General features: G+C 39.6%; 2 protein-coding genes across 3 annotated transcripts; one reads left to right on the forward strand and one right to left on the reverse strand.

Moving 5' to 3' along the window:
• Positions 1-785: 785 nt before the first annotated feature.
• On the forward strand, positions 786-9,832 carry nsfl1c (NSFL1 (p97) cofactor (p47)). 2 transcript variants are annotated; one of them, XM_014990453.2, is made up of 9 exons: positions 786-942; positions 3,056-3,156; positions 3,277-3,354; positions 5,379-5,544; positions 5,624-5,719; positions 6,495-6,604; positions 6,685-6,822; positions 6,928-7,098; positions 8,858-9,832. In XM_014990453.2, exons 1-9 carry the CDS (start codon positions 841-843, stop codon positions 9,018-9,020), a joined length of 1,125 nt encoding a protein of 374 aa, XP_014845939.1. In that variant the 5' UTR covers positions 786-840; the 3' UTR covers positions 9,021-9,832. The 2 variants fall into 2 exon arrangements, with proteins under 2 accessions (XP_014845939.1, XP_014845940.1); XM_014990454.2 differs by having other exon boundaries at positions 3,280-3,354.
• A 1,498-nt stretch (positions 9,833-11,330) lies between these two features.
• On the reverse strand, positions 11,331-13,536 carry LOC106919828 (E3 ubiquitin-protein ligase TRIM21-like). The gene has a single exon (XM_014990455.2). The coding sequence runs from the start codon at positions 13,534-13,536 to the stop codon at positions 11,926-11,928; it is 1,611 nt and encodes a 536-aa protein (XP_014845941.2). The 3' UTR covers positions 11,331-11,925.
• Positions 13,537-18,440: the final 4,904 nt, after the last annotated feature.

An 18,440-nucleotide genomic window follows, 5' to 3' on the forward strand; every position in this document is an offset into this window, starting at 1 on the left:
TCCATGAAGTTTATAAACTGAATTGGTAGAGTACACCTGGCTAAGGTGTACTCTTAGTGTAAACAAGTCTTACTGTTAGCAATGTGAATTAAGCTCTGACACTGGATGTAGGGACCTAACAGCCTGTATCAAGGTGTACCCTATACTCCCAAAGTACGCCCAGGACTACCTGAATAACACAATGAAACATATTGCAGGTTATGGGCACAAAGCACATGCAGACTGGTTGGACAGTCTTGGGTAAATTTCATCGTAACTGTGCTGCCCGTTTTTAGTGGCACCACCGATTAAAATCTTTAAAGGCTTAAAATGCTCTAGTGTTCCACAGCCAGGATGAAACCCACTTCCTCCTGATTTTGAGGTTTGACTATCTCATATAATTTCTTCTCCAGAAACCTTGAATTTACCTAACCAAGAAGAATATCATTGGTAAGAAAATATTTTTGGAGTTGTGCTAAAAATATATTTTTTAATACAAATAAGTTTTAAACATTCTGTATTTTCAACATGGATGTTTAGTTTTGAATATCTGAACTAATGTCAAAGTTAGGTTGGCCTTTCTAATGTGTGCTTAGACTGCCCCCTTGTGGTTTTATCAATGCTTGCTTCAGTAAGCAAGTATGCATGATATGCATGAACCTTAGAAAATAAGTGATTTGAGCGTGTTTTAATGAAAAAAAAAACTTTTTAAAATTCTGTATATTTTCAGGTTTATTAATTTAATTATGGTTCAGTCATATTTCTTCGTCATTGTTTCTACTTTGAAATCAGACAGGAACGAACAACTGTTGCTTGTTTCCTCAGGTGGAAGCGGACGGCTCGTTGAAGGAGCAAATCAAAATGGCGAGTCAAGAGGAGTCAGTGAGGGAGTTCGTCGCTGTTACCGGCGTGGAGGAGGAGAGGGCCCGCTTTTTCCTGGAGTCCGCCGGTTGGAACCTGCAGGTAGAGATTTTCAGCGGGTTTTCCTACGGCTGTATCGAGTAGGACCGCGCTCTGTCAGAAGCAAACTGCGGTTAAATGGTGTGTTTGATGAGTAGCTTACCGGCTAACGTTAGCCTGTGTCGCCAGTCATTTGTGCAAGTCACCCCTGGACAATACCTACCCGAGTGATTTCAGACAACAACAGAGACGTTGTCGGACAGCCAAATAGCGGTTACATCCACGGCTACATGAACAGCTGTACTCGTCTGTATGCGGGCTTCTTTCTATCAAGTTTTATCCGGTGTGCCGTGGTTCCACGGCTAGCCAGCGTTAGCCCCCTGTTAGGTTGGATTAAATTTAGTTGACGCAGTAAGGGTAAAGCTGCTAGCCTGTAATCTGAAAAGAAAGCAGAGTCAACAATCGAATTCAAATATAACATTGTGTTTATGGTTACAGACATATTAATAAGACACCTAAATAAAGGACGTCCTTTATAGAAACTAAATAATCTCGAGTTTCTGTTTAAAAGCGACTCCGTAGATAAAAAAAGAAACTTGTCAACATGCCAGAGTCATGTGAGCACAAAAGCTGACATTGGATAACAGATTTAACGTTTTTTTTCTCTCGAGGCATTGTTAAACTGTGTTGGCTTAGTTCAGTGAGAATTTCTTTGACATCAATAACTAAATGTAATAACTGTCAAAAACTCTTCAGTGAAAAATAAGAGACCTGGCAGCATTTTAGTGCAAGCAGTTGAGTTATAAAAACCAAGACCAACTACCGCTGCTGATTTAGATATTTGAAACGTTACTTTAAAGAAATCAACATGTTTGTGTTTTTGCTTCTTATTTTTAATTGTCAAACCTACAACAGTGGCTGTGGGAAAACATGGCGCCCCATCTTGGCAGTTTCAGTTTCATTCAGCGACTAAAGGTTCCTTTGTTCTCACTTGGTTTTAAGATTTGGCCTGAACGATCAGATCTGAGTTACTTACTGTACAGACAAAATAAACTTGTCCCTCCCACAGTGGTCAACAGCACTGTTGACATATACAGCGTGCAAAAATAAACAACTTTTTTTGTGTGTTGGATATTAGCTAACAGTTTGATTGTTAAGTCCAGGGGTCAGCAACATTTTCAAAAAGCCACCTTATCTCTATTACTACAAAATTAAAAACTTGTCTAGAGCCACATGAAATGTCTTTTTGAATATGTACTAAATTAAGTCTTATTTTGAAAGCTACAGAAGCCAAGAACAGATGTTTTCCTGCATATATTTGTTTCTGATAGTTTTCTTTTAAGTTGATTTCCTTAAAATACAGGTACAACCACATGCATATGAGGAATGGAAGTTAATGCACACGTCAATCGCCTCATGTTAGTTTTGAGAAATCAAGGTTTGATTTTATGAGATTAACTCATCTTCAGAAAACCACTGGGAAAAGTAAATGCAGTAAATGTCCGCTCTCAGCTTTCATAGAAAACAAAGGAAATTCAACTAAAATCTTTATATTTTTGATCAAAGTGACTCCTCTAAAAATTACAAAAAACAAACAAAGAAAAACATCTATTTTGTCATATGAGGACAGGTGAATAGACCTTGCCCGTGAATATGTCAAATAAAGAAAGACAGGTAGCATAGCGTAGCGCTATTTACTTTTGAAAGCCTTGTACAGTTGGTGCCCTTCTGTTTTAGATATGGGGATACTGCATAAAACCTGCAAAAGAACTCATAAACCATCCTTTTCTTATTGTCTTCTAATCAAAAATATTTCTTATTAGAAGAGCTGTGGATGGAGGGGCCAAAGAGCCACAGGCTGCAGACTCTTTGTTTAATATTAGTTTTCAGAAATCCACTGATCAATATATTTCTCAGCTTTCTAACGTTGGGTATCATAATATTGGCTAGACTTCAACCCCCATTCCTCATAGAGAGCCTTCTGTTGCTCACTGTGCATAAAGAACCAGGAGAGCATGGAATGAAAGTTTGAAGTGACGTTTTTCTTCGTCCGCCCTGACCCACGACAGATGGGTCTCACTGCGGCCGGTGATACTAGTTCACCAGTCAGGTGGTGAGTGAAAGCCGCCTGGCAGCATTCCGGCGTCTCATTTCCGTCTCCATGTTTCCTCCCCAGCTTGCACTGGGCAGTTTCTTTGAAGATGGAAACGATGATGACATTATCACACTTCCTCAGCCTGAGGGCGGCTCCTCCGTGTCTCGATCTACTGGGCCCAGGTGGGATCTTTTTTTTTTTGTTTGTTTACATTCTTCAACATTTGTTCTACTCAGACTTGTATTAATATTATTATTATTGTTTAGTAATTTTGCAATATAAAAAATACCATTTATGTACAGTAGTCAGCCCAGGGTGACCTCCTTCAGAGATCTGATGCATGACGCAGAGGATGAAAGTGATGAAGAGGAGGGTCAGAGGTAAGTGGACTGACTAATAATGGCTCTTTTCTCTTTCTCCAGTGGAATTATTTCTACATTTAAATGTGCAATTAAAGAATAAAATGTCATTCAGAGTATATTTTAATAGCTTCTTCATGTTGGAGCTTTTAGGTACCAGTCATGCAGGGTTGCTCTCAGAAAACCTGGTGGCCCTCCAGGCTTAACATACTCTGGGGGAAACCCTGCCATGTTTCTGTCAATGCTTTTTTTTCATTTGCATTTTGATGTATTGATTTAGAAAAGGTTGACAGAAACTGAAAAATTCTAAATAACTTCAAGTTTTTCCACTCACTTGACATGTTTTTTTTCTTTTCCAAAAAAGAGTTAATGTGCTAAAGAGGAGATGGAAGCACATTTTCAGGATAAGTTTTGACATAGCGAACTTTCCCATCCAGTTCAAACTTCTAAAGTTTATCAAAGGAAGACTCTCTCCATTTTTATGAGATGTGTGCTCCATGCTTGTTTGCAAAGTCTGCTTCCTGTTTATTACGCCATACCTAGCATCAACATCTGACAAAATCCTGCCTTGCATAGCCTGGTTGATGCACTCCAAACCAGTAGATGGAAACACACTTAATTTGCCTGTTTTCTTTTTACTTATTTTTTTTTTTTGCAACTGTTTAAAAATTAGTTGAATATTCAAATGACAATCGGATGGGAACATAGCTAGTGTTAAATATAAAAATAAACACGTGGATATTTCAGAAGCTTTGATAAGTTCTAGATTAATGAAGGGAAAAGCGATTTGCACTTTCCCTTATAAATGGCTATTGCATTCATAGCAGCTCTCTCTGGCATCCTCATCCTGAATGAGGCCGACACAGGAAGAGGCACACCTTAGGAAGCTGGTTCCAGAAAGCACCAAACCAGTTTGGGCCTCCACCTCATTCACTGGGAGCTGATGGTGTTCCTGCTGCATAAACAGATTCCTCTGCCAGGGCGATCTGCTGGGCTGCTTTGTAACGGATGAGCGAGGATTTAATGGCGATTTTATTAAATCAGCACATGAACCGAACATTTTGACCAGAAATAGTTATCAAATAATTTACTAATCTACACTCTTGAAGTGGTTTTATGGTCTTAAACCAGGCTTCAATCGGACTTTTTGTTGGAAACAAAAGGTAGTCGTCCTTTGGGTGTGTTTGTTTACTGGTATTTTCTGCACTGTTTGTATTGTGCATCTCAGACCTGAGTTGGTATGACTAGCTGCTTATTCACTTTTTTAAACGATGAACATAAAAGTGGCTCACCTGATGGTAGTTTTTTATTTTCCTTTTGAAATGTGTAAAGAATGCCAGTCCAAACCAGTTAGCTTAGCCTCGACAGATTTCTGGTTCTGTGTGCTGATGAGAACTTTAACGTTTATGGAATAATCCAAAGACCGTCTGTGTTTTATTTTCTATTACTTTTAATATGCTCAAAGAAAATGAAGGCCCAGATCAAGATATTTAGTCACTAATGTTGACTAAACATTTTTAGTCAACATTGACAAATCTCTTTTGTCAACGAGATTTCCGATAATCTCAATTTAAACTAACCCTATAAGTTACAATAAATACACCATCCACACTAACTGCGTTTTCCTTCCAAATCACCTCAATCTAGCACCAAAACATTTTAGTGTAAAACAAGTTTTTTTTTTTTTTCTAAATTGCTGTCTTTCAAAATGTTAATATGCACAATTATATAGTCGGTGGAAACGCAGTTAGTGACGCTCAATTCAAAAGACGGAAAGAAACTGTACTGCTACAGTGAAACTCATGTTTTGCTCTTGAGAAAAATGTTTTCCCATGAAGCAGTTTGCTCTGGTCAGGCTAATGATTGAATCATTCCCTTTTGATTCATTTGACTCTCTGATGATTTAACCTTTAACAAAGTTTTATGTGAAACACAAATTTACAGTGAAAGCTCCCTCGCTTTGCAGAGGTGGGCATTTATCGTATCATTTTTATCTTATTGTGAAATACAAAGATTTATATTTATCACTGTTTCAATCATGTCAGGTTTTTCGCGGGGGGATCAGAACGCAGCGGGCAACAGATTGTTGGTCCGCCAAAGAAGAAGAGCTCCAACGAGGTCGTGGAGGATCTGTTCAAAGGGGCCAGAGAACATGGAGCCGTGCCGCTGGACCGGACTGGGAAAGGACTAGGAGAATCCAGCAAAGCAAAGGTCCAGTTTACTTACATTTTTACCGTCTGTTTTCTGTTTGTCTTTGACTCTGTTTTCACAACCTTGTGTCGTTTCTTAGGCTTTTGTTGGTGGAGGTTACAGACTGGGCGCTGCTCCAGAAGAGGAGTCGACCTACGTAGTTGGAGAGAGGCAAGCGTCTAACAGTCAGCAAGACGTAAGAGCAGATCCTCCTTCCCTTCACTTCCTGCTGGGTTTACCTTGGTGTTGCCATGCCAATCAGATCCAGGTTACCCTCTGTGATGCAAACTAACATGGAGCCACCTTACAAACAGAGGCTGTTTTCTTAGCAATAAAGAGAACACTAATAATCCAAAACAGAAAATGTACCACTTTAAAATCTCACTGAGTGACGGAAACATCTGTTTTCAGTAGCTGCACTTCCACCACAAATGTGCACAAAACTTGATATTGCTATTCCGCTTATTTTTGAAAATTTTGCAATTGCGGTGTTTCCATTAAATAAAGCAATTAAAATAACAGGTGAATAAGTATGTTCACATAAGTCATTAAAAACACACTACGTCATCCTCCTATCACTTCCTGTTGTCTTTGTTGTTGTTTCTGCCATTAACAAAATCTGGTTGTTGATCATGTGACTTGTGATGTGAATAAAGTGTTTCCATTGCAGTTTTGCAAAATCCATTAATTTCAATATGGCCAAAAATGCAACCTCATCCGAGCACCAAAACTTATCATCAAAAAACATTTTTGAAATTGCCTTCAATCCTATTCATCAATACTGTTTAAACACAGCCAATGTCCTTGGTGTGGTTATTTTTGTTGGTGTTTAAAGGTCGGCCAGAAAATTGCAGTTATTGCTTCCCTACAATAAATGGGCTTTTTTTCCCCCCCTCAACTCAATCAGAATTAAATCCCAGGGTGTAGTGATATTGTCTCATGTGGGTGTGTTTTTTTTTGTTTTGCGTTAGGTACATGTGGTTCTGAAGTTATGGAAGACGGGCTTCAGCCTGGATAACGGTGAACTTAGAACCTACAACGATCCAGGGAATGCCAACTTCCTGGAGGCAATCAGACGAGGGTGAGAACAACTTTTACAGGCCGTATGTCCTAAGTGGATAAATCCGATCCAGCATCAGTCATGTTGATGTGTTCCTGCAGGGAGATTCCTCTGGAGCTGAGGCAGCGTGCTCGAGGCGGCCAGGTCAACCTGGACATGGAGGACCACAGAGACGAGGACTTTGCTAAGCCCAAGGTCGCCTTTAAAGCCTTCGAAGGTGAAGGACAGAAGCTAGGAAGGTGAGATTTCTAACCAGGCGTATAACTGGCTGGATATCAACAATTTTTATAAATTTAACCTGATTATTGTATCTCTTTGGTTTTTCTTCTTTCTTTTTTCTCCAGTGCCACTCCAGAGTTGATTTCAGCTCCACCCACCTCCCAGCAGGACCAGGCCGCCAACGAGGCCCAAGCCAGTTCCTCCATCAGCCTTGACCCCTCCCAACCTACTACTAACATTCAGATCCGACTGGCTGACGGTGGCAAGCTGGTCCAGAGGTTCAACCACACCCATAGGTGAACGTTTATAGACTTCTGGAACAAGACTTCTGGAGGTGGAATAGTTATAAATCAGAAAGCTGCAGAACTTTGTGAAAAGAGCAGTATTACATTAAATTGACTTTTTGATCTTTATGACAGGTTAAGTTGTTACTCCCTCATCAAAAACATACCTGGAGTGTTGTCTTCACTCTATGCATGTTTTAGGAATCATGGAAACCAGTTGTACAAAACACCTGGTTGAACCTACTTTTTCCTTCAAGTTGAAGCTCTTCCTCAGCTGCAGGTTCCAAGCTTCCTCCTCACAGAGTAGCCCTCCCCTGTGGCTCCCACACTCAGCTCCTTCAGACTAGCCAGCAGCAATTAGCAAACACCTGGTGGAATTATGCACCTGCTGAGCTCATTATAGGAGCTACTTCTCAGTTCAATTCTGGTAAAAAAAAAAATAGAGGAGCCATGTTTTTATGACTTCATGAACATGGAGTTTCAGTAAGAGCAGGAGTTTCTTAAAGAGACAGAGGCCCAATTTCAAGTAAAATTTCTTTTAAGTAATTTGATATATAAAGGATTTTTATAATAATTGAAGGCAACATGGTTACTTGATTTGCTATAATCAATAAATACTAAATATTATGTGGCTGGAAAACACATAATACTGCCCCTTTAAGATTGTTATAAAAGCTGTAACCTAAGCGTGAGTTTGAAAAACCTTCACTTTTTAGTTAAACCTCATCTGTCTTTTGGAATTAAAGAAAAAAAAAAATACACTGCTCAAAAAAATAAAGGGAACACTCAAATAACACATCCTAGATCTGAATGAATGAAATATTCTCATTGAATACTTTGTTCTGTACAAAGTTGAATGTGCTGACAACAAAATCACACAAAAATCATCAATGGAAATCAAATTTATTAACAAATGGAGGCCTGGATTTGGAGCCACACACAAAATTAAAGTGAAATGTTCAATCTTCCTTTTAAACGGATGAGATCTGACCAGTCCCAGGTCCGACATTATAGGACACCATTTAGGATGATGCCTTCAGGTGCAATCATCTGCAGAAACCAAACAAGTGCAAGTATTTTAAATAGGTGTCATAACATAGTTTAACTAGTCTGATGGCGATTGTTCATTCAGCCTCCTTAAAGTAAATATTTGGTCGAGTAATGTTAAGCTAATACACTGCCGCACCCTCAGTGGAAAGAAGTCCCAGTTTTCTTGGAGAAACCAAAATATCTAACTGGTGCAAATTCTGGCAAGTATTATTCAAGTGATCTTTTTATTTATTTATTCTTTTTTTTTTAATGATGCCTTGGTGAATTTAAAACCAGTGGTCTAACATGCAAACTCAATCACTGTTAACTGAAGATTAATCAAGCGGGGCAATTCGTTTCACAGAGAGGCAAGATTTTTTTTTTCTTATTTTACATAAAATTAAAGTTTGTTTGAACAAACATATCTTGTGTTCCGCTAGATGTCTTTATTGGGGGAATAACATCAGCAGAAATATCCTTTATTGTCCCACAACGTGGAAATTCAGTTGTCGTAGCAACAGGTTGGAACATGCATAATAAAACAAAGGTTAAAAAAAAAAAAAACTCACAAAAATAACAATGAGACTGTACAGTAAGTATGTTACAGAAGAAAATGCATGCGCATTAGCCTGTGAAGGGAAAAGTAACTTTAACTGATGAAAAACTAAAATAGTAAAGCATTCTGCATCATTTTCTCTCTAAGCTAATGTTAGCTTTCCTTGTTTCTGCCGGTGTTCCTCAGGGTTTCGGACCTGCGGCAGTTTGTGGTGTTGGCCCGACCCGCCATGGCTGCCAGAGAGTTCGTTCTCATGACGACCTTCCCCAACAAGGAGTTGGCAGACGAGAGCCAGACGCTGCAGGAGGCCAACCTGCTGAACGCTGTTATCGTCCAGCGGCTAAACTGAGGCTGGGACAACGAGACAGCCAACACCCCCTTGAATTCCCTCTGACCCTTTGCTTCCCTCACCCCAAAGTGGCTGAAGAACCACAGCCCCTCTGAGGGAGCAGAACACACGGACTTAAATGGACTTCTAGTTTCTGATTTTTGTTTTTCTAAAATGAAACGTTAAGATGTTGCTCCCGCTTCTCCATCCTGTTTTCCATTCTCCTCCCACTCAGACGCCAGAGGGCTGAAACGCTGGTGAACCAGTCAGAAACCACCAGATGCTGGTCACTTCCTCTTGTCTTGATGAGTCTAGCTGAAGGAACATTATGCTGGTCCACTTTGGAGTCCAATCTACACTTTAGCTCGTACTATAATCTGGCCACTGAACAAAGTTTATATTCTGGTACAGGAGCAGATTTCCACTTGTAAACTGCACAAACAATAACAGAGATTAGATTCATCATGTTTTCTTTTCCCCACACAAGGATTTAACTAACTGATACCAGTAGCCTTACTCTCCTTTCTTCTATTGTAACGCCACAACCGGTCTGTTGTTGAAAAGCAAATGACTATTTTTTTAAAACGCCTCTGTTTCTTAATTTCCTTTTCTCAGTTAAAGATGCTTTGCCCCGTTCCCACAGCAGCATATTAGTGAGAGTCTGGTCTAATGAACCGGTTGAGCAAATGAACATAGAGATTGTAAACACTGGTTTCCTTTAGTAGAATCTGAATTTCTGTGACAATGACATCTTCTATGCATCCTGGGGCAACACAGAAACACGTTTGAACCTCCAGTGAAATAAACTCATTTTATGGTTGATGTAAGGAGAACCCGCTGTCTTGTTTTTATTTTGTTTTTATGTCTTGCTTTATTCTCGTACTTTACTCACATAATACGACTTTATTATAGTGTTTATAGAGGTAGGAACTGGGGGAACAGTTCCCACTAATATTGGAGACGTTTGCTAAAAATATTTGATTTTGAAAGCACTTGCGTGCTTTTATTTTGAAGGCACAACACAGCGCCCACCACCCCCTCAAACGGTTCAGTGTTGGAGAGGCAGGAGTCTGTAAATGTAAACTGACATTTTGTCAGTTTACTTTAATATATAACCAAATCTTTTGGCTAGGTCGTTTTAATTCTGGAATACTCACCTGTGCAATATTTTACTAATTCTGTCTAAAATTGTCTTTGTCATTAACATAAGATGCATTACTCCCACTAGAAATATTACATTTGGTATTCACAGCTGTGAAAATTTACAAAACTTTACCAAAACATTACTTAAAAGTATTTATTTTAATTTTTTTTGTTAAAAAAGCCACATTTTGTTGATCATGACTGATTTGTAAAAACAAAAAGGCCAATAAGAAAAAAAAAGACAAAATGTGTGAGTACTTCATATACTTAATATTTGGGACAAATCAAAACAAATAAGGACAAAGGCAGATGCAATTGTTGTTTCACTGGGTTTTACTTGCAGTAAGGAGAAAATACAGTTCATATCAAAACATTCTTTAACAACCATTAGAAAAGATTGTGCTTGTAAACAGTTCATTGCCTATGCCTGCGCAAAGATGGAGAGAAGATGCAACCTTACAAAAGCACATTAGCAGCAGACGGATAAACAGGAAATGAACTAATTACTGCAAAAATTTAAAAATGTTACAATGAGCAAATTAATGACATACTTTTCCACAGTTAAACTCTCTGGAAATGTAGGATATATAAGAACATAAACAACAATTAGTAAACAATGTAATGACTAAATGCCAAATGATGATTAATATATTGAGAAAAATATATGTGTAAATATGAGGAGATAAGTAAAAGATAAAAAATCATGATGAGAAAACATATTTTTTCCAACAAAAACATAATTCGGTGTATTTTTTGATGAATGATTTTATTTTTTTTACATCCAACAGGTCAGTTTTCTAGCTCATGATGCAACTTTACATATCAAAATAAGACATAGACCAGATAGTTCTGTTCTGTCATTTTATTAGTTACCAGCCAACCAACCAGGTCTCTCCCTTGATACGATTATTAGTTTCTCTAGAGTACAGTATAGAATTAATCTGATCTGATCAAATAAAAACAAACTTTAACAACACCAGTTACAATCAAAGTAAAGAAATATATTGAAACACAAATATATTTGTGTAAAGATAACACACACAAAAAAAATTAGTCTCTGTATATTTTACTTGTACTCAATGATCCAACCAACAGTTCAGCTCAGAGAAAGAGAACATGAAAGTGATGCAGAAGGAACATGTGACTGGTACTGGTTCTGATTCTGGTCCAGAACTCAGGACCCAAACCTGCTTCTAAAAGGCACAGAATTATAAACAGCTGGGTCTCGTTAGCGTATCACTGCATATCTGTTATCATTATCTAAGATTATTTGTGTGTTTTTCAGTCTTATTTCACTGCTGGCTTTAAATGAGTTTACTTGTGTTTCTAGTTTTGGAGAACATTTTTCAGTGGAACCACGGACTGGAGGCCTGCTTCACAAAACCAGGATAGCAGAATGAGCCAGGCTTCTGGATACCCTGACTGAATGAAGCTTTGATTCGGTTTCACAAAAGCAGCAGTGCATTGGTTGCAATGGGAACTTATCTTCTCCATAAGGTCAAAAGGTCTCTCTCATGGTCTGTTGAACGAAATCTGTAGAGGCACATTCACCTGAATTACTTCAGCCTGGCTCAACATAGTCGCACCTCCTGAGCCTGGTTTGGGTTTTGTGAAATAGAACTGATCCCATTATGATTATGTCAAGCCTGACTTTATCTCATATCCTGGATTTCTGAATCCTGCTTTTTTTGAAACAGCCCTCTGATCTTAAATGCTCTAAATATTTATCATCAGCTCTAAATAACAAATATATAAAAGAAGTTCTGGATGGCGCTTCATCAAATCAACGACCAGCCTGTTTTACGGGACAGATGATCATGGGAGCAGAGTTTCTACCTCCATCTTTGTTACAGGGGTCAAAGAACAGGTAGAGTTTCTGAGCGAAGCTACAGCCTGTAAAAGAGTAGATCAGATCTCCAGCACATGCGTCATAGAAAGAGACCAGACCCCCCTCATAATCCACAAACACCCCCACCTTCTCAGGACCAGGCTGGAGATGGAGACGGACCGGGGAGTCAGCACAAGCTGTGTACTCATCTACATTCCTCAACATAATGGTCCAGAAGCCGTTCTGAGGACTCAGTGGAGTTATTCTCTTCCTGTTGATGGACTCTCTAGCCACTCCTAAACTCCATTTAGTCTTCCCTTTAACCTGAACCTCAGAGTAAAATCTGCCTGAAGAGAAACTCTGCCGGCCAAACACAGAAACACACTTGGAAAATCTCTCTGGGTTGTCTGGAAGGCTCCTCCAAACATCACCCACTTCCACTCGTTTTCTGTCATCGGACAGGACGAGCTTAGGATGAGCTGTGTCAGGATCCAGAGTCACATCCACCGCAAACTGCCGGACCCTCTTCATCTCCGCCTCCTTTATTATCTTCTTCATCTCCTTCTCCAGCTGAGCCACAGCCCTCGCCATGATCTTGTCAATTGGCAGTGGACAAACTCTGACATCCATCCAGGTCTTGGTGGGTGGAGGGGCTTTCAGGGAGGAGAAGCTTTGGACGACGTGGAGGTGGTCTTCAGCCTGGGAGAGCTGCTTCACCTCGGAGCTCCTCTTCATCAGCACAAAGATCTCCCGTTCCAGATCTCTGATGAAGTCTTCAGCCTGTTTCTCTGAAGCTTTCTGTTTGTCCTCGATCTCCTTGATGAGCTCCTTCAGGCCTCGCTCAGCAGACTCCTTCAGTGCCGTGAAGACCCGAACGCCTCCCGCTTTCTCCCTGTCCGCAGCAACTTTGCTGATCTTCACCGACTCTCTGATCTCCTCGACCTTCAGTAGCCTGTTCTGGATCATCTGCTGAACTTTGATCTCCGTCTTCCTCAGCTCCACCTTTGTTCCTTCAGATTCTTCTCTCAGAGGGACCAGCTCATGATTATTGTGACCCATGACGGGACAGAGCGAGCAGACACACATCTGGTCGGTCCTACAGAACAGCTCCAGAGGTCTGTCGTGTTTCATGCACATCCTGTCCTCCAGGTTCTTCACAGGCTCCATCAGCTGATGGCTCTTCAGCCGTGGAGCGGTCAGGTGAGGCTGCAGGTGTGTGTGACAGAAGGAGAGGAGACACACCTGGCAGGACTTCAGGGCCTTCAGTTTGGGTCCCGTGCAGATGTCACAGGGAACCTCTCCTGGTTGAACAGCTTGTTGGTGAGCTTCACGTCTGAACTGATCAACCACCTCAGAGAACAAAGTGTTGGTCCTCAGCTCAGGCTTGGACGTGAAATGCTCATTGCACAGAGGACACTTGTAGAGACTGCTTCCATTCCAGGTTTTAGTGATGCAGGTTCTGCAGAAGTTGTGGCCGCATGGTGTGGTGACCGGATTCACAAACACGTCCAAACAGATGGAGCACAGGAACTGATCTTCAGACCACAGGTAGGTGCCAGAAGACATGTCTGAACTCTGAGGACAGGAGACACAGATCAATGATTTATCAAGATACTGTGAAGGTCTGCAATGACGTTCTAATCAGGTTCCATGTAGGGAGTTCAGTCGGCGGGACCAAAGGAGAATCACCCTGATCACCCTGAGACCAGACGGCGTCAGGAGCAACGGAAGCTGTTACTTCAGGACCTGATGTCTCAGCTTTCTGAAACACTTTCAATGAGAAACGATATGTATCCTAAACATTGATTCTTGTTTTCAGATTCTCTGCCTCACAAGGCAAACTCTAACGGTTTCAACACGTCCAACCAAATCAGACAAAGACATAAATGATCTGAGCCTCTCTGAAACACCAGTTCAGTTTCAATTTAGTTCAATTCTATAGCAGCAGTTTACAAAAAACATCTTCTCAATGCAAAAATGTATTTCAGTTCGATCAAATGGAATACATACATTCCAACTGTAACATTATGAAGCAAATTAAATTGCTGCCTTCTGATGTGTTTCTCTGAGATTCTGAAGTAATATGGCATGAAACAATTCTTTTAAAATTTTTACAGCATTATCTATCTGATAAAGATTGTCTATAATGAGATTTCATTAGAGGTTATCAGAAATGTTCAGACAGCACAGGGGGACGGGGAGTTGCTGTTATTTCTTCACACTCTGCCATGTGTCAGCACAAGGTCTAAGGTGGTGACCAGAGGAGGTAGGACTGTGAATTTTCTTAGTAAAGCCAATTGAGTCTAAGATAGCATTAAAGGTGGCATTTAGGCTATCGTCCTCAGTGTCAACATGAATGTTAAAGTCCCCCACTATATTGAGCTTATCAGTATTTAACACTGATTCAGATAAAAAGACTGAGATAAGATCTGAAAATTGAGAGTAAGGTCCAGGTGGATGATACAAAACAACTAACAGAAGTTATTTTATTGCTCCGCGACTAGGATGAGGAAAACTAAAGGCTAGATGTTCAGAAGAACTGCAGCTATTAGTAGGTGCAGGATTAATTAGTAAATCTGAATGAAAAATAGTTGCTACTCCCCCTCCTCATGTTGTACTTTGAGGAATATGAAAATATGAACAATTAGAAGGGGTTGGCTCAGTCATACTAACATAATCTTTGTGCTGCAGCCAGGTTTCTGTGAGAACAAAGCAACTCACAAATCAAGTCATAAATTAGAAAAGCCCTCGAAGAGAGAGATCTGATGCTCAATAAACCACGTTTAACTTGTTTCCATTTCGTTAGACATGTTTATCTTTATGACAGTTTGATAACTTGCTCCTTTCAGGTTAATCTTTAACCCATTTGACTTTAGCACTGTCCTAATGGGGTGATGGGTGAGTAACTGCAGAAAGAGGTGCTAAACTGCAATTATGCTTCCTGGTCTGGGCCGTGTTGTCACTGTTTTTGGAGGATAATATTCACCAAGCGGTGCTCCAGAAACCACCAGAGGTCCAACTGCAACATCTTAGTTCAAAGTGGTCCAGAGAAATGACTGAGACAATGACAGAGATGATCCTGTAGATGTTTTCTCATCCAGAGAACACACTTCAGAGTTTACAGCTTTAATCCAGATGCTGGATATGCTTCGACTTCTCCTGGACTAACTTTGACTAGACCGTCACGGCAGAAACCCAAAAATTGGACGAAACACAGACCAAGCTGGAGAATCTTCCTGTGGACTTTGTTTTGACACATTATAAAGATAACATTTAATCTCCTCAGAGGCATTAACTGGGATTATACTGCCTGCAAGAGTCTCTCTTTGAACTTTAAACTGGGTGGAGAGTACTTGTTGACTGGAGTTCAACAAAACCGACTTTTGAACCCCACCTCATGTTCCATTTTTCTTAATGGAAGTAAACAAGAAAATACACTTTGCAACATTTTCATTTAGAAACAACATACACAAGACAAATGATTGCAGATGATTTGTGTTTCCGAAAGTAATGAGATGATTTTCCCCAGTTTGCTGCTCATTGAAATCTTTTAGTTGGATGTTGACGCTGGTGGTAAGGAGCACAATCAATATCATCAGCTGTACTCACCGATGGTTGACTCAGGTGATGAAGAAAGGGAAAAAAAACAAACAAACTCAGACACAGAGAAGTCAGTCTCCACTGCAGCTCTGCTCTTCTTCATTAACTTTGATCTTCATTTGCAGAAGGAGATGCTTAAATTTTCCGTTGTTGCTCCGCCTCTGTCCAGAATCATCATTGGTATGGGCAAGAAGATCATTGGCACAGAGCAAAGGATGCTGGGAGATTTATACTAAAAGGTAAGAAAAAACAAATGACCCAACAAATTGTGAGTGACTTATTCCATGGCCCATTTGGGGAATTTAAGCTTCCCTCTTGAAGGCGATTTTAACAAGAAATCGTTTGTCTCAGATGCAATAATGTTTCTAAACTGTTGACCATTATTCAGACTGTCTGTTGTCAGCTTGTGAGTCTGACAACAGACAATCAGACTCACAAGCTGACAGAAACGCTGAACTGATACCAATGTCAGTTGGTATCAATAATTGTTGATATCAATAATTATTGATTCGTTTTTTGTTTTTTTTATCTGAAATGCTACGTAGAAACTGTCCACATTTAAAACTCTCTCCAATAATTGTTAAACCTTCACCTTGTCTCCAGACTTTATCATGCATGTTGGGTTAGGAAGAGATTGTCTTAAATCATATTACATTTTTTTTAAATGTTGAGTTTTCGTTTAATTAAAGATATGTAAAGTTATGTGAAAATAGCTGCTTCCTCCCCGGACAAAGACAGGTGGTGCATGATGAAAAAAGCCAGACTTAACAGTCTGATCTTAATTTTATATTTTGTAATTATGTCAAACAAGATTTTAAAAAGCATTCTGATTAAAGCTGATTTTTTTTTTTTTTTCAAATCAGCATTCATCCATGACGTCCTGCACACCCACAGTCCACATGTCTGACACTTTCTCCATGGTAACAAGAAACATCCCTGATGTTTGTTTTTTCTCATGTAAAAGTTAGAGGATTAGAAGACAGGTATGGTTATATATTAGCGTTTATATCTCCTTATTTATTTATTTATTTATTTATTTATTTATTTATTTATGTATAATTAGAAACATCTAAGTTCTTCTTTCTTTACTGTGCATTAATTCTACACCCCATGTGTCTGATGAAAGGATTGAAGTAATCAGATCTATAAGAAAAATGGTTGTTTATCTCTGAATTTTCTTTGTGAATAATTATGACTTAATGTAGCAAAACGTACTTCTGCCCACAGAAGAACAGAAACTAATAGAAAAACTCCCACCTTGCTCACTTTGCTACGCTGCCCATCAGGTGTCAGGTTAGTCAGAAACACAGGAAAATGGTGCACTCAATTGTCCTTCAAAATAAAAGCAGGAAAGCTATCCAATTCTTTATAACGAGGTTTACATTTAGACATTATTTGTAATCTTTACTCTGCCAATTATCTTGTTTTGTCACATTCAGAATAAATTAGAATATTTTTTAATTTATTTGGTGATTTAAGTTACTGAAATAAATATTTTTTTCAGTATTATTCTGTTTTATTTCATGGATCTATAGTTGCACTGATAAGATATATTCCAATTATATGCAGAAGTGAGGCTCCCAATCTGTTTAGGTTTTCAGACTGAGATGACCAGACTAGCTAGTGATGCTAAAAGACAAGACAAAATCAATAAAATCTGATTAAATCACTTTCACTGGAGTTCAATCTGAATTCATTTTCTCTCGTTTAAAACAAAAGACAACAGGAAGCTGGTCCATCAAAATTATATTTCTTATCCAGAGTGGTGTCTAAATACATAAACAACACCAAGGGAACACTTTAAATTAGACAAGGAAAGAGAAACTGTCTGAACATGATTTCTTTTGTTCTTTTTTGTGTATGGAAATTGATCTCAATCTGTCTGCAGAGCAATGCTGTTTACATACAAAATGTGTATTAAATTTCTTCTTAGAGATCGCATCATTATTTTTATATATATTTTTATTAACATGTTCTGTCTGGTGATGTGACACAGAATTGTTGTCTGAGTGCCAAGGTGAAGTCCATCAAATTCACTTTCACATGTGGAGCATTGCAGCTTTCTCTATAATGCTCCACGTGACATTTAAAAATCTTTATTAGAAGTTGCTTAGGGTTTATTTAATGTGTAATGCACATGGAAATGGAAAAGAAAGGGAGAGAGGTGGGACAAGAACTTTAAAGGGAAAAGACATGAGAGCAGAGGAGACAAAGAAGGATTAAAAGGAATACAAGATAAAAGCAGAAGTCTGCTTCTACACATGCAGAAAGAGAAAAAGAAATATATATATATATAAAAAAAAAAAATTCCCTTCTCACCCTCCGCGGGTGGTCTCTCTCTCTCTTTCATCCTCTGAGCTCGGGTCCTCTACCAGAGGCCTGGGAGCTTGAGGGTTCTGCGCAGTATCTTGGCTGTGCCTAGAACTGCACATTTCTGGACTGAGATGTCTGATGTTGTTCCTGGGATCTGTTTGAGCCACTGCTCCAGTTTGGGGGTGACTGCCCCGAGGGCCCCGATGACCACAGGCACCACTGTGGTCTTCACCTTCCAGGCCTTCTCCAGTTCCTCTCTGAGGCCCTGGTATTTCTCCAGTTTCTCATGCTCCTTTTTTCTGATGTTGTGGTCACTTGGTATTGCTACATCCACCACAACGGCTTTCCTCTGTTCTTTATCCACTACCACAATGTCCGGTTGGTTCGCCATTACCATCTTGTCTGTCTGGATCTGGAAGTCCCACAGGATCTTAGCTCGGTCATTCTCCACCACCTTTGGGGGTGTTCCCCACTTTGACCTCGGGGCTTCCAGTCCATATTCGGCACAGATGTTCCTGTACACTATGCCCGCCACTTGGTTATGTCGTTCCATGTAC

This window comes from Poecilia mexicana, unplaced genomic scaffold, assembly GCF_051168715.1.
Source record: "Poecilia mexicana isolate PSO_F unplaced genomic scaffold, ASM5116871v1 scaffold_7, whole genome shotgun sequence".
Lineage (NCBI taxonomy): Eukaryota > Metazoa > Chordata > Actinopteri > Cyprinodontiformes > Poeciliidae > Poecilia > Poecilia mexicana.